At 41.5% G+C, this 25,099-nt stretch overlaps 1 protein-coding gene across 1 annotated transcript in view; it reads left to right on the top strand.

The window, feature by feature from the left end:
• DTNB (dystrobrevin beta) overlaps positions 1-25,099 on the top strand; it is a gene marked incomplete at its 5' end in the record, with an annotated part of 165,302 nt that overhangs the window by 48,692 nt on the left and 91,511 nt on the right. Inside the window, one exon of the mRNA XM_084236050.1 lies at positions 20,963-21,087. Within this exon, the coding sequence (XP_084092176.1) occupies positions 20,963-21,087 (125 nt within the window). The remainder of the gene's footprint in view (positions 1-20,962; positions 21,088-25,099) is intronic.

Below are 25,099 nucleotides of genomic sequence, written 5' to 3'. Positions count from 1 at the left end.
CATAGTTCTTTATGAAGTGATTCTGTTGTGCAGCTACAGTTGGAAACCACTGACCTGATACTTCATGTGGCCTCCAGGTGGCTTGTATTAGCTGAAAACAAGAGACATGGCGGCAAAGAAAGAAATCAAGCTTGAGAATTATGTCTGGAAAAGAACTGTGTGCGCGGTTACTGGCACATGGAACTGACTGGAAACAAATGAATCAAAGGCCTACTAAGTTTTTGAGGGAATTATGTTGGCAAAGAAACCATGAATCTGGACTCAACAAGCCCTTGACTCTCTTGAGCTGTAAAACCACTTTTTAAAGACCCAGAACTGGCTCTTGTAGAAGGTGGATTTTGAAGATTGTGCAGCTCCTGGGCCAGCAAGGATGCTGGGGAGGGAAGAACTTTCTGCTCCTGTCCCACTTTGTGTATTGGCCCTAGGGAGGAGGGTTGCAGACAATTAGCCTCTTTAGTTCACAGGGTGCATCATGAGGAGCTACTTATGGTCTTTTTAAAATTTTCCCCAGTCTGTGACTTGTCTTTTTATTCTTTTTTATTCTTTTTAATTAATTTTTTGCATAGAAGAACTGGGGTATAGGCCAGAGGTGTGGGGGGTGGTGGTAAGAGGATTCACTAGAGACAGAGTGGGGAGCAGAACAGGCAAATCTATTGAAAGACATTGCTGAGGGGAGCATTGCTGAGAGGAGCAGCTGGTGAGACAGGAGATGTCTGCTGAGTCATGTGGCTGGGATCAAACTCAGGCCACAGCAGTGATAGGGCTGAGACTTAACCCCTGTGCCACCAGGGAGGCCATGCATATGGTCTTGCTTAGGAAGACAGCACCATACCCAGAGGTCCTGGACTTGCAGTTGGATGCCCTGACTGGATGGGGGGAGGGGGTATCTTTCTGAGTGTAGGTGGGGTTTGAGTGTGTTCTATATGTAGGAAAAGGGAGCAAAAAGATATTTAGTGATTAGAACTACTCACCGGCACCCATGCTTTCCTCCCTGCCCTCAACATGTAATTAGATTAGCTGATCCTACTGGCAGCCAGGTGGAATCCATAGACTAGTTCTTACCAGCAGAATTTATCTGGAAGTGATCTGTGTTCTGGATCAAGGCAGTTTAAAGCAAGTACTTTAAACTGTTTGAAAAGTGTTTTTAATTGTGAGGAAACTGTGGACTTGTTAGTAGCCCTTGAACTGAATATTCCCCACCCAATGCTGGTTTTTGGTACAGGGAGTAAACCCTAGAAAGTGTGGCTTTGGAGCAGAGGTGAATATGTGCTTGGTGGAGTTTGCAGGCCCAGAAACAAGGGAGGGGAGAGGCTAAGCTGGGAATGCCCATTCTTCACTAAATCCACCCAGTCTGGCTGGCAAGGAGTGAGGGCAGAAGGTGGCCTGGTGGGGCTGCAGAGACGGTCCCTCCTCTTGGGAACCGGAGCAGTAACTTGGCACTGATACTTATGTTCACGTTTGCCAAGGATGTGTTCATCACCAAGATGCTGGGTTCATATGCAGAGTCACCTCACCGTCAGGAGGACTGCAGCGTGCACAGCATTTTAGTTGCTGTCATCGCACAATAAGCCCCCACACAACTAGTGACATAAGATGAGTCACTTATTACATCCAAGGACTTGGTGTAGGAGTTTGGAAAGGGCAGAGAGGTTGGCTTGCCTCTGCTTCTCAATGTCTGGGGCCTTAGCTGGGATGACAGGAACACCAGGGTGGAAATGGGGTGCCTTGAATGACTGGAGGGCCCTCACTCGGATGCCCGCACTGGTGGCTAGAGTTGAGCTGGGCTCAGTTGGAGCTGTCGACCTTGGCCGCCTGCATGACTGTGCTCCTCACAGTGAGGCTGGGTGTTGAGAGAGGAGGCAGCCTCTGCAGCGCTCGCCTTTCAGGAGGGCTGGGGAGAGAGGCTCAGGGCCCTTTCAGGCCTTGCCAGCCTTGGCGGTTACATCGCGATGTTCTGCCATGTGCTGTTGGCCCAATGAGTCACTCGGGCCCAGCCAGAGTGGGAGGGAAGGAGAAGGGGCTTCCCCTGGTGATGCCGGGCTGGCGGCCCCAGTGCAGTCCCAGAGCAGCTTGTCGGGTCAGAGACTGTGCTGCGGTGATGTTGGAAAATACAGTCTTCCTCGCTGAGGGTAAAGCCTTGTCATCTGAGCAAGGAGTTCCATGTAAGTGGCTGATGTAGCCAAGGATGCTGTCATGTTTTCTATTAAGCTGTAGGAACACTTTATTAAAGCAACTATGTATAATATTTACTAGGGTTTTTATTACATATTTAAATGATTCCTATTTGGAGAAAAATTCTTAAAATAATTTGGGATATAGTTTTGCTTTTTAAAAAGTGACTGTTAAATGGTCTTTAACTCTAATTTTTTTCCTTGGCCGGGGCACGGGTGCTTTCCAACCCCCGTCTCTCTTCTACCCCTCATCATGGTGAAAATCTACCATTTTGATCCTTTTTAGATGGACAATTCAGCGGCATTAGGTACGTTCACATTGTTTTGCAACTATAACCACTACCCATATCTGGATATTTTTTATCTTCCCAAACTAAAACTCTTCACCCTTTCTGGACATGAAGGAAGGTGCTGGAAACAAGCCTGTTCCCGTTTCCGGTCACCACCAAGAGCTGGTGCCTCACGCGCACATCTCTGCTCTCCCTGGTCTCACGGAATTTGACCGAGTCCCACTTGGTTGCGTCATGGCAGGAAGTGTGCTCGTGTTTATATAAAATACGCTTGTGCTGCGGAGACCATTGGAGACCATTCGCAGCGGGGTGTCTCAGGGGAGGCCGTTATGTAACTCAGTTGATGATGTGGAAATTTTACCTTTCTTTCCAGCAGGTGGCAGGCTTCGCCTCTGAACAAAGTTAGGGGTCTCCAAAATCTACTGTAGATGAGGAAGTATTTGGATTCAATAGTCTCTGCTAATAGTTGTCGTTTTTCTTCTTCTAATGAATGTTGACAGGCAGCTGGTACCTATGTACAGTGTAGTTATTGGGACGTTAGTAAATGGTTACTTTTAGGAGTCAGAACCATTTACTTTTAGGAGTCAGAACAGGTTGTTGTTGCACACCTGGACTGGTTAAGACTGTGGGTTTCCCTTTGTCAGGGCAACGTTTAATTCTCATGTGCCTAGCGCCCCTCATCTTGCATCTCTAGAAATCTAAAAGGTAACAAGTCTCAATGAGAAAAGGCATCTGCTTAGCCAGCTCTGGCTAGTTCTAAATTGTCATTCATCATAATTAAATGACTACTTCCCGCATAGAGCAAAACTAGGCAGGGGGTTCATTTTGAAACACCTGAGACAGCATCCCCACTTGTAGTAAGTTGGAGCAGCAAGTGTAGTGAGGCGTACTCATGAAGAAATCACAGACAAAATCTAGTCCTTGAGCCCTTGCTCCTCAAAGAAACTACGGACGCCCTGGCCTCCCTGGCTCCTTCCTCTGCTGTACACGTCAGTCTGGTCCTGCCTGGTGTGGCAGGCACCATCCTTGCATCGTCACCTGTGCTTTGCTGCTCCCCCAGCCTTCTCCTGGCCTTCCATACTCAAGTCCCTTTGGAACTTCTGCCCTTTCAACTTTCCACTACAACTCCAAGCGTTTCTTTTACCCTTTCTCTTAATTGAAACCTGACTACACTTCTCCTGTAATCCTTTCAGGGGGATTAATGGCTATTTATTTTTCAGTCAGTGGGGAGGTACAGTTATGGTTAGGGTGACCATATAATTTATCACCTACCCAAGACCTGCTGGTGAGTGAAGGGTGGCTGGTGCAGGGACAGCATATATAACCTGGGATTGTCCTGGGTGTGTGGTTCGTGGTCACCAGTTTAGTTTTTTATTACTGCATAATAAATTAACACCAATGTAGCATCTTAAAAAAAACAGAAATTTGTTTTCTCAGTTTCTGTAGGTCTAAAGGCCAAGCAAATGTCTTGGCTGACTTTTCTACTCTAGGTCTTGCCACTGTGAGATCTAGGTGTCAGCTAAGACTGGAGTCTCTCCTCTTGCCAGCTCACTGGTTGTTGGCAGAGTTTATCTCATTGCTGCTGTGATATTGAGGGCCCCATTTGCCTGCTGGTTGCCCTAGGGGTGGCAGCTCCAGCTCCTGGGGCCACCTGGGGTTCCTTGTCCTGTGGCTCCCACATGCAGCTCACAGCTTGAACATTTGCTTTCCTTCAGGCTGGTTGGAAGATATTTCTCTGACTTCCTCTTCTGCAACTTAACAGAAAAAGTACTATTTTTACAGGGTTCACCTGATTGGACCAGGCCCACCCAGGCTAATCTCCCTTTTGACATATGACATATGAAGGAGTGAGAGCTTCTCATATTCACAGGTTTCACTCTAAAAGGGGAGAGAACCATAGAGGGTGGTGGTTATGGAGGATCAGATTAAATTCTGCCTTTACTAGCCACCTGATTCTTTACTTCTTGACTACCTTGCTACTTCTAGACCATCACACCCTGAATCAGATTTAAAAAAATAAGCAAGCAAAGTGCTTTTTTGAGGCTCATCCTCTACCTTCCTCTTCTTCCCCCTTTCCTGATTGAAGTCATCTCCTGACTTTCTGGCCATAATCCTTTGCCCGTGAATGGGTTAGTACCAGATTCATGGTCCTCCATGGGTGAGTTCAGTGTCTCTTTAGTCAGATTGTCAATATACTGGCCACCTGGCTTCTTGACATCCTCAACTCTGACTCAACAACACACATCTGACTTTTAACCCTTTAACCATTTCTAATGACTCTTCTTCCAAAACCACTGATTTAGACCTCCCATTGTCTATTGATAGCCCGCTACCATTCCAGCTGACTGACTTGCTCAACAACTCTCACTAAGACCATCACTTTAGTTTAGATATGGTCCTTTATTCTTGTACCATTGTCCTGCAACTTTTAAAAATCTGTATCTCTGCCAACTAAATTAATGTAGGAACTAATCTAGTTGCTTTCTCTAAGTACTTCTGGAGAAAGCAATACAATAGGGCAGATTAGATTTTCATAGTCATGATCACCATAGTGATTGGTGGTCACCATCACCAAAGCTGACCCTCAACTTTGCAGTGCTATTGTATTTCTTGAAACATCTTGCTTTTCTTTTCTTTGCAGTGGTCAGTTAAAGTGTCTATTTTTTTTAAACAATCTATTCCCACCCTTCTCTTTCAGCAGATGACCTCTTTTCTTATACAGAGAAAGCAAAAGTGATAAGACAAAAACTCCTTAAACTTTCTGCTCCCAGATTCACTCACTCACATGTTTATCCAAAAAATTCTTAATTAGGTACTTGCTACATGGGGGCACTGTTCTGGGGTTACCTAGGACAGGCTAGGATAGAGTGCCTCCATGGAGCTCAAGTTCAAAAGGGAATAGGCAAAAGCTATTATAAACAAAAGTCCTAAGGTAAATGAAGAAAGAAAATCACAAATGAGGGGCCTCCCTGGTGATGCAAGGGGTTAAGCACAGCATTGTGAAGCTGTCGGCCAGCCTCTTCAGCACGAGTTCTATGCCTGGCCGGCCAGGGAGAAACCCACATGGCGCAGCAGACCTCTCCTGTTTTACCGGCTGTTCCCCTCAGCAGTGTATTTCAATAGATCTACTGTTCTTTTTTTTTTTTTTAGATTTATTTATTTATGCATACAAGAGCTATAGTACAGGCCAGAGGTATGGGGTGGGTGAGAGGATTCACCAGAGACAGAGTAGGGAACAGAACAGGCAGATTGACCAAAGTGCACTGCTGAGGGGAGAAGTCTGCTGCGCCATGTGGGTTGCTCCCTGGCTGGCCGGGGGATCAAACTCATGCTGCAGTGGCTGCAGACAGCTTCATAGGTTGCGTCTTAGCCCCCTGCGCCACCAAGGAGGCCCAATATGTCTGTTCTGTTCCCCACTCTGTCTCTGGTGAATCCTCTCACCCCCTGCACCTCTGACCTGTGCCCCAGTTTTTATACATAAATAAATAAATCTTAAAAAAAAAAGAAAATCACAAATGATGATAAGTTTATATAGAAAACTGAAATGTCAGGATATGATAGAAAGATGACTGAGTAGCTACTTAAGATATGTTGGTCAACAAACTATTGAAACTGACTTAGAAGGAAATGGAAAATATGTCAAACCTGGAACAAGAATGTGAATGGGGTAAGTTAGTAATACAAATTTTTTCTATGAAATAAAGTCCAGACCTACATGACTTTACTGGGGGATTCTACTGAACATTTAAAGAATTAATACTAATCCTTCATACTTTTGCCAAAGTAGAAGAAGATGGAATATTCCTTAACTCATTCTATCAGGCCAAACAAACAAAAGGGATATAAAAAGAAAAGGAAACTATAGACTGATATCTCTTCCACATAGAAATCCTGAAATTAGGAAAAAATTTCAAAAAATACAGAAAAGATTATATGCTATGATCAATGTACATATCCCAAGTATGCAAGATTAGTTCAACATGCAAAAATCAATATAATACAATATAGTGAATGACTAAAGAACAGAAAGTACATGATCCTCTAAATCAGAGTGAAAAAAAAAATGTGACAAAACCCAACACCCTTTCATGATGAAAAAAGAAATGCAGCAAACTTGAAACAGGAGGGAACCTACTTAAAATGATAAGCGTCCTCAATATCTATGAAAAACCCGCAGCTAACACACTGAGTGGTAAAAGACTACATCATCTTGTGTATAGGGAATGCTAAGGAATGCACCAAAAGAAAAGCTGAAGGTAATAAACAAGTTCAGTAAGGTTGCAGGATATAAAATTAATATGCAAAAAAAATTTGTATTTTTATATATCATTGATGAACAAAATGAAATGAAAACTTCTTTACGGTAACATTAAGAAGAACAAAATAGGAATAAATTTAATCAAAGAGGTACGAGACTTGTATGTTGAAAGAAACCATCATTGAAAGAAATTTAAAGACCTAAGTAAATAGAAAGACATTTCATATTCTTGGACTGAGAGGCTTAATATTAAGATGCAATACTCCCCCAATTGATCTGTAGATTCCATGCAATTCAGTTTCATCCCTGTGAAAATCTCAATTACTGTAAGCTGATCCTAAAATTCATATGGAAATTCAAGGGACCCCAAATAGTTGAACCAACCTTGAAAAATTTTGGGACTCACATTTTCTGATTTCAAAGCTTAGGTACTGTCAAAACAACAGAGATAAAGGCAGTGGGTACTTGCATGGATAGATGCACAGATCAGCAAAGTAGAATTGAGGGCTCAAGGAAACCTTTACAGTTATTGTTGATATATTCCAACAAGGATGATAAGACTATTCAGTGGGGAGAAAAGTATGAAATTAGATCCCTACCTTATGCCCTATAAAGATTTAACTCAAAATGGATTATAATCCAGTAGATAAGAGCTAAAACTAGAAACCTCTTAGAAGAAAACATAGGTATAAATGTGATCTTGGAATAGACAACAACTTCTTAGATATGATACTAAAAGCAAAAACATGCAAGAGAAATAGATAAATTCAATTTCATTAAAATAAAAAAAACATTTGGTGCTTCAAAGGATACATCAGGAGAGTAAAAAGAGAAAGTATTTGTAAAGGAGAAAAGGAGAAAATATTTGTAAATCATATATCTGAGAAGGTATTTGTATCCAGAATTATAAAGAAGTCTTAGAGAATGCTTAGGACTACACAGGAATAAACACACACAAACCCTGCCACCACCACCACCACCACCACCACCACCAAATAACTCAATTTAAAAATGGACAAAGAGAAAGTAGAACGGTGATTACCAGAAGCTACAGCGAGGGGTGGTAAAGGGGTGCTGTTGTTTAATTGGTTCAGAGTTGTAGATTTGCAAGATGAAAAAGTTCTGGAGATCTGTTCTATAGTAATGTGAATAGTTTTAACACTATTGAATTGTACACTTAAAATCATTATGTTGCTCAACTTAATTAGTCATTAGGAAAATCAAAATCACAGTGAGATGACATGTCATACCCACTATGATGGGTAAAATATAGAAAAGACTGATAATTAGACAAAAATGAAGAAATAGAAAGAAAGCTTATTGCTGGTGGGAGGTAAAATGGCATAGCCACTCTGGAAAAAATTGCTGAACAGAGTTACCATGTGACTCACTTCTAGGTGAGAATTGAGAATTCTCCTTTGAGAACTGGAAATATATGTATATGCAAAAATTTGTACATGAATGTACCTAGAAGTAGTATTCAAAATAACTAAAAAGCAGAAGCAACAGAAATGTCCGTCAGCTGCTGAGCAGTAAACAAAATGTCAATGTATGTCAATGCAGGAGAGTATTATTAGGCAGTAAAGAGAAGTGTGAAACATGCTAGAGCTTAGGTGAACCTTGAAAATGTGCTAAGTGACAGAATCCAGACACAGAATGACACGTTATGTGATTCCATTCATATGAAATGTCCAGAATCAGGGCCTCCCCGGTGGCGCAGCGGTTGAACGCTGGGTTGCGAAGCTGCCCACAGCTTCTGCAGTGCCGGTTCGCTCCCCGGCTGGGGAGGGTGCCATGGGGAGGGTACCACATGGCGGGCAGATCAACCCTGCCGCCCACTGCTCCCCTCAGCAGTGTACTTTGGTCCTTCTGCCTGTTCTGCTCCCCGCTCTGGCTCTGGTGAATTCTCTCACCCTCCCGTGCTTCTGACTATACCCAGTGCTTGTATAAATAAATAAATAAATCTTTAAAAAAAAAGTCCAGAATCAGCAGATGCATAGAGACAGAAAGTAGATTAATGGTTGCCAGGGGTGAGGAGAGGAAGGGATGAGGAGTGACTATTAAAGAGTATTGGATTTCTTTTTGGAATGATAAAAATGTTCTAAAGTTAGATAAGGCTTTTCAATTCTGTGACTAGTCTCAAGCCACAGAATTGTATCTTTAAAAGAGTGATTTTTGTGGTAGGTGAATTCGCTTTCAATAAAACTTTTTTTATATCGAGTGGTCAGGGAAAGCCTTTTTTAAAAAGAAGTGACATTTAAACTGAGATTGGAATGACTAACTTGAGGTTGGTGGTTATGAATTCAAAGGCAGACCAGTCAGCCCAGCTGTGTATTTTACTACTGCCCACTTGTGGGGAGGGGAGCGGAGTGGTTGGGGTTTGGACAGATTATGACAAAGAAGAGAGTTGGTAAGGAAGGTTGGCAAGTATGCAAGGAAATGAATGGAGTAATGCACCATGGAGGAAAATGGCCGTGAGGGCGGGGAGCAAGGACTCTGTGAGGGTGTAGACTCAATGGGGTGTATGTAGGCCCTGCTGGCATTGAAGTGTGGTTGGAGGCCACATACTGGACAGAGTGAGCTAGAAAGATAGACATGGGATGAGAGTGGAGGCTTGAAATTGAGGTGTTAGATGATGTATGATAGCTGGCTGGAACATGTTTTGGGATGAAACAGTGAAACTGGTGGCTGATGCAGAGTGAGTAAAGGTTGTTGGAGGGGGATGTCAGGGAAGTCAGATGCATAAGTTTCCTAGGGATGCCATGAGAAATTACCACAAACTTGGTGGCTTGAAACAGAAACCTGTTATGTCTCTGCTGTGTAAGTTCGAAATCAACATGTCACCTGGGCCTCATCCCTCTGGAAGCTCTGGGGAGAATCCATTTGTATCAGTCAGGGTTCTCCAGAGAAACAACCAAGAGGAGATGTATAACTATAAAGAGATTGATTGTAAGGCTCACGCAGTTCTGGGAGCTGAACAGTCCAGACTTGCAGGGTGAGTGGGGGGTTGGAGGCCCTGGGAGCTGATGGCGCAGCTCCAGTCTGAGTCTGCGGGCCCAAGAACCAGAGCTGATCATGTTGTTTTTTCCTGAAGACTGTCAGGCTTGAGACCTAGGAAAGATTGAAGTTTTAATTTTGAGTCAGGCAATAAAAGGCAATGTTTCGTTCAGAAGGTGGGCAGGCAGGGAATTTGCCTTACTAGGAGTTTGGAGGGGGTGCAGGGCAGGGGGTGTCAGCCTTTTTGTTCTGCTCAGGCCTTTACCTGATTGGATAAGAAGAACCCACATTGGAGAGGGAAATCTTGACTGCCTACTGATTTGTATGTTAATTGCAACCTCGTGGAAGCACTCAAAATCATGATTGATCAGATACCTGGGCACCCCATAGCTGGGCAGAGTAATACATGATTTAACCGTCACGTCATTCTTACCTCTTCCAGCTTCTGGTGGCTGTTGACATTCCTTGACTTGTGTCCGCATCCCTTGTCTCTGCCTCCTTCCTCCTCTCTGTTCTCCTGTGGGTCTGTCTGACAAGGACTCTCGTGGTTGCATTTTTGGCCAACCCAGATAATCTAGGACCAACTCTTCCCCTCAGATTCCTTAACTCCATCACATATTTTGCTCTAGAAGACAATATTCAGCTTTTGTTACATAAGATCAGGTTGTCAGGTTCCAGGGATTAGGGTGTGGACATATCTTTTGGAGGGCATATCATTCACACCATGACTGGTTATTGGAAATGTCAACTGTGTGGATGTTTGAATTAGTAAGAATTATGACAGTAGTAGTGTTGGCCTCCACTCTGGGTGTTGTGCTGATGATATGACACTCGGAACTGAGGCTTTAAGGAAAAGAAGAAGCTATCTGTATTGGCAGCTATCTGTATCCTCCACTCCAGGTCAGAGGCTGGACAGGCGTGAGAGAGAAAGCAGCTGCCATTTGAATGGCCACAGGGAGCCTTTGGAGGAAACCAGGTTTCCTTCTAGAGCAATAGGGTGAAAACGAGACTCAGAGATGTTCTTTGTCTGAGCAGTGGTTGTGCTGCTGGTAGGCCTGGCAGACTGGAGAGGAGTTGGAGCGTCAAGGATTAGTGGGTGGGGGGCTCCTTTATGAGAATGAGAATCCCAGGAGGGAGTCTTGGGTTCATTGTGAAACAAGTGTAGTCTCTGATAAAAACTGTGCTGGGATGAGCCCCACATGGTCTCAGGGCAGATCATGGGGCAGCTGCTCTGAGCGTTCCTTAGGGAGGGACCCCCAGGTGTGTGGGGTGCTCTGGGCTCTTTACTCTTGTTAGTGGTGGTAGGAAGACTTGGGGAGAAGTGCCTGAAGTTCTCCTAACCTCAGCCTGAGTGACTGCTCCATCCACCAATGTTCTCCCTCTGAAATGAGGGACTTTCGGAGGCCAAGAGGGATGGCTGGAGGGATCTTGCATTGATTAGCATTTCCGGTAGGTTGCTGGGATATCGTAAATCTTGTTCTTTTCAACATCTGAATATTGCCCCCACTCTCCTGTGATATTTGGATGCACGATTTATTCTCAAATCCATTTACAGCTGCCAAAATGCTGAGTTTGAAAGCAGCCCATTTGAAATGGACCCAGCTGTTTAAAAGATGGATGCTTATCAAAGAAAGTATTGGTGTACAGTTTATGAAACAATAAGGCATTTTTTTCAACTGTAGCCTGATTATTCTTAGAGCAAAGAGATGACAGGGAGGTTTTCCTTTGCAGAGAAATGTATGACTTAACCCAAACCAAGCAGTTCTTCAAATGAGCAATTTCCTCCAGCCGTCATCACCTACCCACATCCCTTTCTCCAGCTTTAGATCTTTTTTAATTCTTACAGGTGGCCACCAGAGCTGAACCGGAGAATGTGTATCCCACTTCCATGTGTGGGGAGGGTTAAGTTTCTGGTGACCCGGCAGTGTGAATTGCTGGTCTGTTTCTACATTAACTCAGAGGTGGCAGCAGTGAGTGCCCCTATAGCTTGTATAGATTCAGATAGAGTCAGAGCAGGCCTGTGTCTTTAAATGCTTAACACACATGTGTGGTATTCATGTGTAAGGGCATTACATTTTATCTCCCTTTGGGGACTACAGAATGTCCAATTGTGAAACATTGGTGTGTTATTTACTCATGAAACCTTGTTGATGACCTCTTACAAACCAGAGATGGTGGGCCCTGCCATGCGTGCTCTCCCAAGCTGTCTGGTCTTTTTTCTCAGGCCCTTCTCTCCGAATGTTCTGACACAGTCGGGTTTAGATGCCCCTCTCTCCCCCACCCCAGGTACAAAGACCTTCCAGCAGTTAGTTCCAACCCAGGCTTCTGTCTGAAGACTCCTGTGCCCACTGGTCTTGTGGGCGTTTCTGTCTTGAAATCTCGCTGGCTTCTGCCCAGCCCTGGTTCCAGCAATATCTCCGTCAGCTTTTGTGGACTTTCAGTAGATAACTATAGGAAACATAGGAAACTATAGGAAACTATAACTGTAGGAAACAACTAAACAGCCCCCACCCCTTTAACCTCTGTCTGCAACAGCTTCCAGAGCAGTGCTTCCCGCCTGGGCTGCTGGCCCAAGATACAAGAGCCCAGGCCTCTGCTCCTGGGAATTTTAAGTTAGTGGGTCTGAGGTGAGGCAGAGGAATCTACTTGGTTATGTTTTGTTTTTTAAACAAGTGGCCCCAGGAATTTTTTTTAATCTTAGACAAGTTTGGGAAACAGTGTTCCAGAGCCGGCATAAACACTAGCAGTGGTCTCTTTGGTTCCTGACGCTGATGTATTTGTATCGTGTATGATCTTAATTGACGGCTGGTTCTCCTCCAGCCGTGACCTTTGGCAGTATTTATGACAGCCTTTGGAGATATGGTATGGCCAGGGCAGCCTCCACGGTGGACAATGTAAACCAGGCAGAGAGCTTTCTGCCCTGGTATTCCTTCAGTAAACACTGCTCGAGCCTGCTCTGCTCCAGGCCCCTGAGGACTGGGCTGTGCAAAGCAGCAAATGACAGGTCTTGGTTCTCCAACCTTCATGCTCTCTTTAACCTCCAGCCTCCCTTTTCTGAGACTCTCCCTGCCTCTAAGTCTGCTTCCCTAGTGCTCACGTCCTCTGCTCCTTTTCACTCTAGCTGACTTGACCCTTTGCTTGCCAGAACCCAAGGTATCGGCCACATTTCTCCCTAGTTCTATCCTGTTCTGCACCCCATTGCTGCTTGGAGCCAGAGCTCAATGTATTCCAGAAGCAACTTTTAAACCAGAGATGATTTATAACACACTGAAGTTTTATCTTATGAGGTAATATTTGAAAGCTTTTATATTATGTCTTTGGTACTTTTATTTATATTGTTCACTCATAGCCAGTATTATGACAGCGTTGAACTATTGCTCTTGCTTGTCCCATCAGATTTTCTTACTTTTGTCTTCATATCTACTGTTCTAGCTGCCTTTATCTCCTCTCCTCCCCACTTTCCAACTTTCCCTCGCCAACTTCTGGATGTCCTCTAAAATTAGCTCAGTTATTGCTGCTTTCCTGATTCCCCAAGCTGCTTTTTATGTCTTTGTGCTCTGTCGTCTCCAAATGCGTCTTTCACGCATTTATCGTTCTATTGTAATCATCTGTCCATTTCCCTAATGTTCCATCAGATCGTAAGTCCTCAGTGTGTTATGATAATACTTTACACACCATTGTTTATTGAAACTTTATGAACAGTAGCATTTCTTACTTGTTATAGTTTTTAAACTACTTTTGTTCATAGGAATGTTCATTTTACACCCATATGACTTAGGGAAATGTAAGAGATCAGTAATGGTCAGTTCTGGAAAGGGTGTGGAGAAGACCACTTGAATAAATAGATCAATGGAGAATGGATGTAATTTGAAAGACAAAATTTTAAATCATATAATCTTTGACCCAATAATTCTCCATATAGGAATTCTCCTGTAAAAATGGGAGAAAAAAAATTGTTTTTAGGGCTTTTACATGAGGCTATTCCTATATTATATTAGAGTTTTATATTACATTAGTTTATTAGGGGTTTTTTATGATGATGTTCTATCAGCATTATTTGTAATAGGAATCCTTCCCCCCAAAAAAGAGGTGGCTAACAGTAGTGAAATGGTTAAATTTATGTACATATATAGAAAGAGATCCTTAGTGTATTAAAGTGAACAAAACAACAGTATATATAGTGTATTTTCCTCCCTTTTCTGAAATCTGTATTTTGCATTTAGTGTTCAGTATTCTGACTAGTATTTTCATATTTTTTACTACATACGTATATGTGGTCATTAAAATATACAGTATTAGTTTTCATATTTTTCAACTTCAACAAAGTAGCATCCGGGTACATATGTCCTCCTGTAGCTTCCTTTTTACCAACATTGTTTTAAAAATGAAATCTCCACCTGGCTGTGGCTATTTTTAGTGCCATACAGACCTCACTAATATGAAGAGAGCACATTCTATTTATTCTCCTATTGGTTGAATTCAGTTTGTTTCTAATGGTTGAATTGAGTTTCTAATTTTCTACTCTTCTGAACAAATTAGTCACATTTTCTGGCTCATGTCTGCTTGTGTAATGTGGAGTTTTTCTAGGGTGTGTTGTCAGGAGTGGAGGCCCTGGGTCATGGGAAATGTTCCACTTCAGTTTTACTGGTTATTGTTAAATTGCTCCCCAAGGTGGCTTTCCTGCTTTGCACACCCACGGCCCATGTCCTGGCTTTACTGGCTGTTCCCATCCTCACTTAGAAGGAATAAGTTACTTTTCATTCTCTTATGGAACAACAGAACCCTGAGTGCATTGTTCAAGGGCGAAGAGGATATCAACCACCATTTAAGCCATAGAGAAAGGAAATTCCATCTGTGATACCAAAGTGATGTTTTAAAGGCAGTCCAGAGCTCAGAGCAGTGTGTTTCCCAGGTTTGTAGACTAGAGACGACCAGCTCCCACACAAAGCCAAATGCTTCCCACTCATAGTGGGTTGATATGACAACTCAGGAGCAAGGTTTAATGCTGAACTTTGTTTTTGCAAAAAGCAAAGTCAGATCCATTTCCATTTTAAAGTATTTGCATTTATATGTAGCAGGTACTTGTGCCCCAAGGTTGGTGTACATGGAACCTGAGCACTATATTGGCTATCATGGCACATCCACAACATCTTTCTGTAGATGTTGACTTCCAACCAATCTTTTTTTTTTTTTCTTCCCCTGAAAGGGAAGCTGAAGCTATTTGCTGCTCAATCCAAGATACCTCTGAACTTCACACAGCTGCTGCCTTGGCACTTACTGAGCCAGTTGGGGTGGTGGTGTTTCCTTTTTTTGTGGGGTAAGAGGTAGTTGTGCTTTATAAGTGTATTTCAGAAGCCATGTGTAAACAAGTCATGTTTTATTCTACTTAGCCAAAGTGTCATAGTTGTCAGCGAGCTAATACTCTTAAATCTTGGAGGAATAACAAAAATTACATGGATTACATTTCTCTAATACATTAATCAACCAGAATTATAGCTTTGCAAATTAAATTAAACTGGAGCTTAGCAATTCTAATTTTTTATTTTCTAAAGCAGTTATTTTGAAACCTCCTTAAAAATATTTCTCAAGAGATGTTACAGAATTTTCAGAAAATACCCTATTAACTAAAAAGTGGGAATTCCATATCAAGATGGTGGACCGAGAACTTGCTGTAGCCTTTCATCTTGCCCCAAATACTTGGAAATAAGAGATTTGAATTTTAAAAACAAAGTGCAATATACCAGAGGGAGAAAAAAAAGAAAGGAAACCCATGGTAAGCCCCAGTCTGAGAAGAGCCCCTGTGCAAAGCAGGTGGGATCAGTTTGCAGACACAACCTTGCTCCAAACATGGGCAGGAAAGTATTGCCGCTAAGCATGAGCTTGCATCTAAAGTGGCCCAGTGGGTGAGGGGCAAGCAATGCAGTGACTGCACTAAGATGGTGGAGGGCATCTGGGGCAGGTGTGGTTCCTGTAGCACTGGGGTTGGAGATACACAGCTGCGTTTCCAGGTCTTGATGACTTCCAGCAGCACACAGGGCTCCTGTGTCCGAAAGACTAGCTGCAAAGCTTCTGTTCTTCCTCCTGTCCCTCCTTTACTCCCACTGAAAGGAAGTCCCTCACTTCCCCTCCAAGAAGGCAGCACGCACACTGTGTGGACAGCAAGTCTTGCCCATATAGGTGAGCTCTTTGATAAATCACCAAAACCAAGAGGAGCACAATCAGGCAGAGGAGATAACAGAAAAATTTCTCTCAAATGTAGAATTAATAGCAGAATTAGATCTTACAATATGTATAGGTGAATCCTTGGAGAGATATGATCAGTTATTTTCTTTTCTACCAAAACTAAGTATTGATTCTGGAAGTTAAATTTTTTAAATATGGTGGGCTTATTCACAGCTTTTATAGCTGAAGAGCAGATTTGTGAGGCAAAAACTAGAGCAGAGAATTATCCCTTACACATATCACAAAAGGATAAGGTAATAGGAAAAAAAAAAAGAAACCATAGGAGAGAGGCCAAAGAGGATGCAGAGAGCTGATATTTTAAAAAGAAATGGATTGATTTTTGAGATGGTGTCCAAACACATACTACCTCTTCTTCTTTCTGTACCAAACCCACAGAAATTATAAAAATGTTATTAGATTAATAAACTCTCTTCCAAGATTTAAAAGAAGAAGAGGAATATTCCTAACCTGAAATCATTAAGACTGTAAGTGCTGGAAGCATAAAATAAGTGAGAAGTTGCAGAAAAGAAGCATTTATACCGCCCGGCAGAGGCTGTCACTGCTGCTGTTGCCCTGGAACTGTTCCACCAACTTAGTCAGAAAAGATTCAGCAGGAGGCCCAGCACTAGTGGCTAAGCCTGCAAGAGTATCATCTGCGGAAGTTTGCACGGCCAAGAGCCAGGAAACGAGTAATAAAAATGAATATGAAAGTGATTGAAACATAAAAATAACTTAATATAAGAGAGTAGGGATTTTACAGAACAGTTTTGCTTTTTTATAAGAAAATACTATAAACAACTTTATGCTAATGAATTGGGAAACCTAAATGAAATGTCCAATTTTCTAGGAAAATAGATATTATCAAATTTGGTACAAGGAGAAATAGAAAATCTGAATATGCCACAAGCCAGTTATAATAAAAATACTGGAATGAGAATCAAAGACCCCAAAGAAAGCTTCATATGCTTGTTATATAAGAAACACATACCACTGCAGGAACACACCATTGCAGACACAAGAAAAGATTGGTGTCCATCCAACTAATTGCACTAGGCCAGCATAACTCCATCTGTAAATAGATAAGGCCAGCACCAGAGAAGAAAGCTGTAAGTCATCCTCTCTTAAGAATATAGAGGTAAAAGTCTTACATTAAAAAAATTAGTAAATTAATTGGAGAATGATCAAGTAGCATTCTGTAGGTACAAGAACAATTCATCTCGACAAGGTCTATTAAGTTCTCCAATTTGCTGGCTCCAATAACATGATAGATTAAGTTAATTTTGGCCTCCCATTCCGAGTGACACATACACATGTTAATTAAGTATAACAGCAACATAAGACTGAATTGTAGAATTGAACTTGAATGAAAGTCAGAGAAATGTCTGTCAGAAATTAAACCCTAAAGTTTCCCAGAGGTCGGTCTGACTGGATACTAGATTTAGGCCAGAGGTTAGGTTTGGTGTCCCCATGCCATAGGAAATCTGTATTGAGTCCGCGCAAAGTGTGTAGGAATGACATTTTTGTAAAGGCTAGGACTTTTTCAGACGTGTTGACTCCCTAACAAAGAGAGATTAGAAATACTTCACTGGCCCTGAGAAGCTACAAATTCCCATACAGAAAATCTCTGCTAAAGGTGAACTCATTGTCAGAAATTGCAAACCCAATTATGATATGATCTGTGAGAGAGAAACACAAGTACTGCTTTTACTTTGCCAAGAACTTTAAAAAATGGTACATTTGAAAAGTTAAAGAGGTAAAAATTAATAAGAGTGACATTTTAGAAAGGAACAGTGGCGCAGGTGGTTGAGTGCCGCATTGTGAAGCTGTCCGCAGCCTTTGCAGTGCGGGTTCGATCTCTGCCGGCCGGCGAGAATGCCCACATGGCGCAGCAGACCTCTCCTGTCTGCCCGCTGCTCCCCTCAGCAGTGTATTTCGTCAGTCTGCCTGTTCTGTTCCCCACTCTGTCTCTGGTGAGTCCTCTCACCCTCCTGTGCATCTCGCCTGTACCCTGGTTCTTGTATAAAAAATAAATAAATCTTTTTTAAAAGAGAAAGAAAGGAACAAACCAATGTGAAAAAGGATGTAACTCAACTCGGAATAAAAAAGAGTAAGTTTGAACTCAGTGAAGGAGTTAAGAGACAGCGACAGCAAAAACTAGGAAATGGAAAGTAGATCTGAAGAAGTTCAGGATGCAGAAAGTTGGACACAGATATGGAAAGATGGAAACTGTGAAAGGCAATGAAGAGATTTGAAGAATAGAATAAAAAGATCAACTTAGAATCTGTACCTAGCTAATCTATTCAAGAGCAAAGAAAAGATAAAGGTATTTTAAAATACCTCAGTGGGTTTGCCACCAATAGGTCATTGTTGAAAGAAATAATGAAAAATGTGCTTGAGGGGAAAATTAGAGGCAAGAAGGAAGAAACAGGATACAAGAAGAAATAGTGTGCAGTGGAATTGGTAAATATGGGTAAATTAAATAAGAATCAACTGTAAAATAATAGGGTGGAGGCATGATTGCAAAGATAGAACTTTAAGTTACAAGATCAGAGTAGAGATGCTGGTAAGAGTGTAGATGATTTCATATTAAAATAGAGAAGGTCCCTGACTTGTCTGAGGATTTAATGCGCCTTTGTTTTGAGCTTGGATCCCCTCAGACAGTGGCTCGGAGCTCAGGATGATGTACTTAAAGGGTAATTTGAAGTGAACATGACAGGAATGGCCTCCCAGGCACCAGTCCTGAGCTGTCCCCATTAGGCTGTTGTGCTCCTGCTGTCAGGGCCTGTCAGCATGTACCCTGAGCTGAAGATTGTACCGGGCAAGGAATTAGCTTGAGGCTGATTAAACTATAAGTCATCTGACCTCAAACAAGCTTGTTCAGAGTGTTTAAGTGCCTGGTCCACGATTATCTGAGGAAAACAATTCTCAGCCCTGGCTCAGCAGTGCTTGCAGCCTAAGTCACCCCCCATACCCCCACCCGAATCCTCCCCCACTCCAACTCCTCCATCTGCCCTCCTGACCCCCTCGTGGTCCTAGGCATCCCCAATGTTTCTGACAGATCCTTTGCAAGAATGTCCCGTTGTCCTGAGCTGTCTCTTCCATCCCTGGATGTTCTTTGAGTGATTTTGCCAGTCTAGGGTCTGTATTGTATCTTGGATAGAGCAAGACAGACCTAATTATATGAATTCTAGTTTCCGTAACTATAAAATTGGGACTGTTCACATCTAATTCGTAGGACTGTTTGGAGGCTTCATGAGGCTGTGTATGTGTACAAAGCATCTACCAGGAGCCTGACACTAAGTTCTCAAGCTTATTTCCATTTCAGAGGGAAAAAAAGGCAACCGCTGTCATAGTCCATTTAGAGTGTAATTGCCAAAAAAGGAAAACAGAACAAGAAAAATCAAACAAGCCCTTCTTGATACATTACTTGTAGTTGATTTGATATATTGATTTTACCTTTGTATGCTCTGAGACTTAAAATTGAACTTAAACTTTGACTTAAAGCAGTATTCTCTAAAAGTATAACAAGCATACTTCTATAGACTATTGATTGAAACAAAGGAAAATATTTTTTATTTTAATAGCCACATAGTTGTTTTAATGTTGTTAGGAGAGGTACCTGTGATTTCACTAATAGTGATTTGTATATGAAGTTCATAAGTACATAAAGTTCCTGAAGAAATTGATGTTAATCTTTATACTAAACAAGATATCAATTTTATTAATACAAAGAAGCATAGTTTTGTTTCTTTTGCATTAAAGTATATGCAAGCAGCGTGTGGAAGCTAAGGGGAGATGGATGGAGGAGTACACAGCTATCACTAAGTTGCTTCCCAGTTATTGTGGCACTTACGGTGTCATGCTGCAGAGGCAATCGGATGAACTACTACACCTTTTTGCAGTTACGTCTACCAAGAAAAAAGTCTCAGACGAAAGCGTTTAAAGGGGATTGGGTGGATGATAAAATCAGTATGTAGTCTCCTTTAAATAGGGATTTTATATTGTGATGTACGTGCAGTCAATAGTTTTTTTGATTGACAATACAGTATGCTTTAGGGGGTGGGTTCACACCTCCTCAGACATATGTTACCACACCACATCCACCCCCGAAGCACCCATGCTCCTTTACCCCCGGCCATTGGACCCTTCCTTCCCCGTTTGTTCCCACCCCCCCCTTTTCCTCTAGTAGCCTCAATTCTGCAGTCACATCTGTAGGGCTTGTCTGTTCCTCTGTTTTGTTTCTCTCTACCCCACATGCGTGAAATCATGAGATGTATGTCTTTCTTTTTAGATGTGAATGTTCTCCATAACTGGATTGGGGCATATTGTGTACATTTGTTCCTATTTACTGTTGACTTATCGACCTTGGATCCGCTGCCCACTATTCTGCCTTCTGGAGAACGTGTTAGCAACCGGCTGACTCTGCACCTTCAGCACATCTTAACCCAGAGTCAGGGTGTGCTGCTGACGACCTGTGCATGTCTGAGGCATTCGTGTCCGTAGATGTAGCCAGACCTTAAGGCCACATGTTCTGCCTCATGCTTATTTTGGAAATACTCTCTTAATAGGCACATTGTGGGATGTGGCTTAGCTTATTTGCTAACATGCACATGCCATGAGCTCTCAGCATTGTTTTAGCCTTTTAAGATTCTAGCCCAGCAAAAATTTCTGACTCTGATGGATAAATCCTAACGTCTTACCAATAATGACCCAGAAGTGTCAAAAGAGGGAGGGAATTTATGCAAAGGGCACAGAGGAGTGTTCAAAAGGAATGTTGACATGGACTTGAGAGTGTGGGGGCACAGTAGAAATGATGGGAAGCAATGAAGGGACCGCAATGCAACTCTTGGAACTGAAGGGGCCTTGGGGCCACTGTAACTTCCTCTCTGCAAGGCCCAACGATGTTGGTTATGACAAAGTGTGGCTTTTGCCTTTCCTAGCTCTGTCACCAAGTTCTTTTGAAATTCTTTTTTGTTCATTTGAAAATTTAATTCCATCTTTCTTTCTTTTCTACTTTGACACAGAAATCCCCTGCGAAGAAGCTGAGCCATGCAATTAGTAAATCTTTGGGGTGTGTACCCACCAGAGAACCCCCACATCCTGTTTTTCCTGAGCAACCAGAGAAACCACTTGACCTTGCAAATATAGTGTAAGTATATACCTGGATATGGGTTATACTGAAATGGAGATCTTGCTGGAGTCTTTGGGATCAAACTCAAATGTCACCTAACGTGGGCACTTAAGCTTTTGGTCTTTACTTTTTTTTTTTTTCAAAGATGTATTTATTTATGCATACAAGAGAAGGGGTGCAGACCAGAGATGTGGGGGCATGGGGCAGTGAGAGGATTCGCCAGAGACAGAGTGTGGAGCAGAACAGATGGATCTACTGAAATACACTGCTGAGGGGAGCAGCAGGTGAGACAGGAGAGGTCTGCTGCGCCATGTGGGTTAACTCCCTGGCTGGGGATCGAACTTGTGTAACAGAGGCTGTGGATGGCTTCATAGTGCTGTCTTAACCCCTTGCGCCACCAGGGAGGCCCTGGTCTTTACTTTTGATGAACTCAAGACTTCGAGCTTTCATCTCTTTAAATCACCACAGGTATCAACATGGAAACCTAGCTCTATATAACATAGCAGCTGTTCACAGAAGCACTGCTGCTCTGAAGGGTCAGGTTGTCCTGTTGGTGTGTTCTTCTCTTAAACCAGTGGTAAAGAGCATTTCTTCTCAACGATAATAATCCACATCGAGATTTTAAAGATTAGTTTAGACTACCTGGAAATGGAATCAGTCTAATTTGCTCTTTTTGTGTTGAGAGAAAATGGGAAATACAAGATTATATTTATAAGTAAAACTAGTTACACACACATCTATTTGAGTGGTCGTGCTAAATATAAGAATGTTAGAGAATAGAAAAAGTAGAGAAATAAAGAGGAAATGTGAGGAGGAGGATAAAAAAATGAAGGAAAGATTTAGCTTCTAAATTGGTTTCTTCACTATTAAGTGGTGTGGATTGTACTGTGCTGGATAGAATTGGTAGATTTTCTGATCATTAGTTTTTAGCAGGTGTTTAGAGGGTTTTCTGTTGGAGTAGACACCTGTTTTCTTTTACTGACCTTCTGGTTATAGTTTGAGTTCTTAAGGGTCTTGATTTTTTTTTATTCAATAGGTAATTAAAATAATACATGCATATGGATTAAAAATCGCTAATATGAGCATGTAATGAAACGGTAGCACAAGCTCCCATGCTTTATTGGGCTCAGTCTGGGTTTTAGATCTAGTGGTGGGTCCCTCCATATCTCTAACTAATATATTTAGAGCATCATTTCTTTCCAGATTTGGACATTATTGAATTCCTTCTTGTGATATAAAGAAACTACCTCATTTATAACTCTGTGTTTCAGTCCATCCCAATTTTTCATAATTATATCACCTGTTTGTAGAGTTGGTCACCTCTTGTAATTTAAAATATATTCTTAAGCCTCTATTTATGGAACTTCTTTTTTTACTTCCACTGCGTAAGCTACAGAAGTCAGTATCTTCTTGTGTCTCCTTTCTCCTTTGCCTCCTGCCTTTTTTCGTCGATGCTGGCCAAAGCTGGTAATATTTCGGGTCTCTCCTGTGACCTTAACTGTGTCTTCTCAGACTTATTAAGGGTTAAATCTAAAAGTTGAAAACCGAATAGCAGCAGTCACAATTGATGTCATTCACGATGAAGTCGGACAGTGTGCTGTGATTCTGTGTAGCTCCGTGTCACGGTCCTCGTGCTGATTTTCTCTTCACTGTGTAACGGGACCTTCTTCCTCACACACCACTGATTCTGCAAAATCATAGCTGGTGTCTTTATAACTAGAGTGACATTCTTGTCTGGTTTTTGGTGTTTTTCCTTCAGTTTTCCATTGCTTTTTTCTTGCCAGAAAAAAAAGGCTTCCCCCCAACTATGTTCCATAGAATTTTCTCTGTAATCCATTTTTGGCTAAAATTGTTAAACATTTTCCCTTTTTGGCTAGTGTTTTTTTATGTGGCACTTTTTATTTTAAAAAATCCTTGCCTGCACCAACATTGTTTTGGTTCCCCACAATCCTTTCCCCTCCCCCTCCCTCTTTTTGAGTTTTGGAGATGTTCTTTTCACATGTCTATTTTCCCCCTAAATAACCCTAGCTTATAACATAATGTGGGTTTCAGGTGTACAGCAAAATTCATCATCTGTGTAGACTACATTATCACCACCAGAAGTCTGTTTTTCATCCACTATGGTACAACTTCCCCTGTTGCCCGAGTTACTCATATCCCTTCTGGGGAGCACCGCTTTATTCTCATAGATTAAGAGTTTATTTCTGTTTAGTTTATTCATTTGTTTTCCACATGAGTGAGATGATTGGCCTTTCTGTGTCTGATTTACTTCACCAGCACATATGTTTTTAATCCATCTGGAATGGATTTTTGTGTATGCTGTATGCAGAATATCTCATTCTCTTGCCCTGCTCTCTTTACAGTCAAATAATTACTTGTCTCAGGGCCATGTATTTAATAACCCATTATTTCCCCACACCCCCCACAATGCCACCACTGTCATCAGTGAAGTTTCCAAACATGCACTGTTTGGTTTCAGCCTTCTTTGTTCATCAAATTTTGTCTATCCCTATGCCAATATCTTACTATCTTAATTGCCATAAGGCATTAAGTAATTTTCTTCAGGTGTGTCTTGACTATTTTCTGTCCTTTGCTCTGTCATATGAACTTTAGAATTAGCCTATTGAGTCCCTCATAATACTTTGTTGGAATTTTGATTGGTGATTCATTGAATCTTAAGATCAAATTGGAGAGAATTGGCATCTTTACAATGTTAAATTTTACATTCCATGATTATAATTTATCTTTCCTCTTATTTAAATATCCTTTTGTGTTTTCAGTAAAGTTTTATAATTTTCCCCAAAATGTCTTTTATATGTTTATTTCTTGTTGCTGTGCAAATGGTGTCTTTTTCCTATAATTTTTTAAAGATAATTTCTGTGCAATAAACTGCACCCACTTTATGTATATAATTCAATGAGTTTTGGCAAATATATACATTTGTGCAAATGATCTCTCTTTTGAATTGTATTCCTTACAGTTTGTTGCTGGTGTATGGAAATGCAAATTACTTTGTACTTTAATCCACTATCTAGTCATCTTGTTTAACTTGCTGATTAATTCTAGTAATTTGTACTCGGGTTCTTTTGGATTTTCTGTAAATAGTTCTGTCACCTGCAAATAATGATAGCTTTGTTTTTTCCCTCCTACCCTTATACTTTAAAATATTAATCATACTTTTTTCCCTTTGGTCTGATGCCAGCTAGAACCTCCAGTGCAGTATTGACTTTTGGCTTAGCAGACATTCCTGTGTTTCTACTAATCCCAATGAGAATGCTTTCTGCATTCATTAAGTATGTTATTGGAGTGTGTTGTAGAAGCTTTATCAGGCAGAAGAGGTTTCCTTTTATTCCTGGCTAGCTAAGAGTGCTTTCTTTTTATCATGAATGGATGTCAACTTTTATCAAGGTCTTTTTCTACATTAATTGAGATGATTGTATGAGTTTGTTTATTATTGTGTTGAATTGCACTTTTTTTTTAAAAAAAAGCACTTTTCTGAAATAAATATCAGTTGACCCTCCTTTTTAAAATTTTTTATATTTTCTTACATTGTTGTTAATTTGGGGACAGTATTTGATTTCTCCCCTCGAGTGTAGTCCCCATATTTCTGCCACCATCATAGCACCATCACCACAGTCTCTTCTGCTCTTCCCTGCCTCTGTTTTGACACTTCTGTTTTGATCTGCACATCTCAGATCTGCGGTCAGCTTGAAAGTTTTTTATTACTGTGTCACCACTTTCCCCATAAGTGGCCATCTAATGTGTCTTTTATGTGTCTGTTTTTTAGTATATGTTCTTGAGAATGAGATATTGTTTCATATGTTCTTTCAAAACTTGCATAAGTGGTATCATTGAACATTTTACTACCCACTCTACCCTCCATGGGCACCTTGGTTGTCTTCAGGACTCCACTCCACATATAATGCTTCAGTAGCTATTCCAAGGGAGCTGGGTAAGAATTTCTTTATATCTAGGGTATATCTGGATCAAGATTATGGATATGCTGATCAGGAGGAATGTGTGGGGATTC

This window comes from Talpa europaea (assembly GCF_964194135.1).
Source record: "Talpa europaea genome assembly, chromosome: 6".
In the NCBI taxonomy this organism is placed as follows: Eukaryota; Metazoa; Chordata; class Mammalia; order Eulipotyphla; family Talpidae; genus Talpa; species Talpa europaea.
Note: the sequence above shows the minus strand (reverse complement) of the source record. Positions and strands in the feature narration are given on the sequence as shown.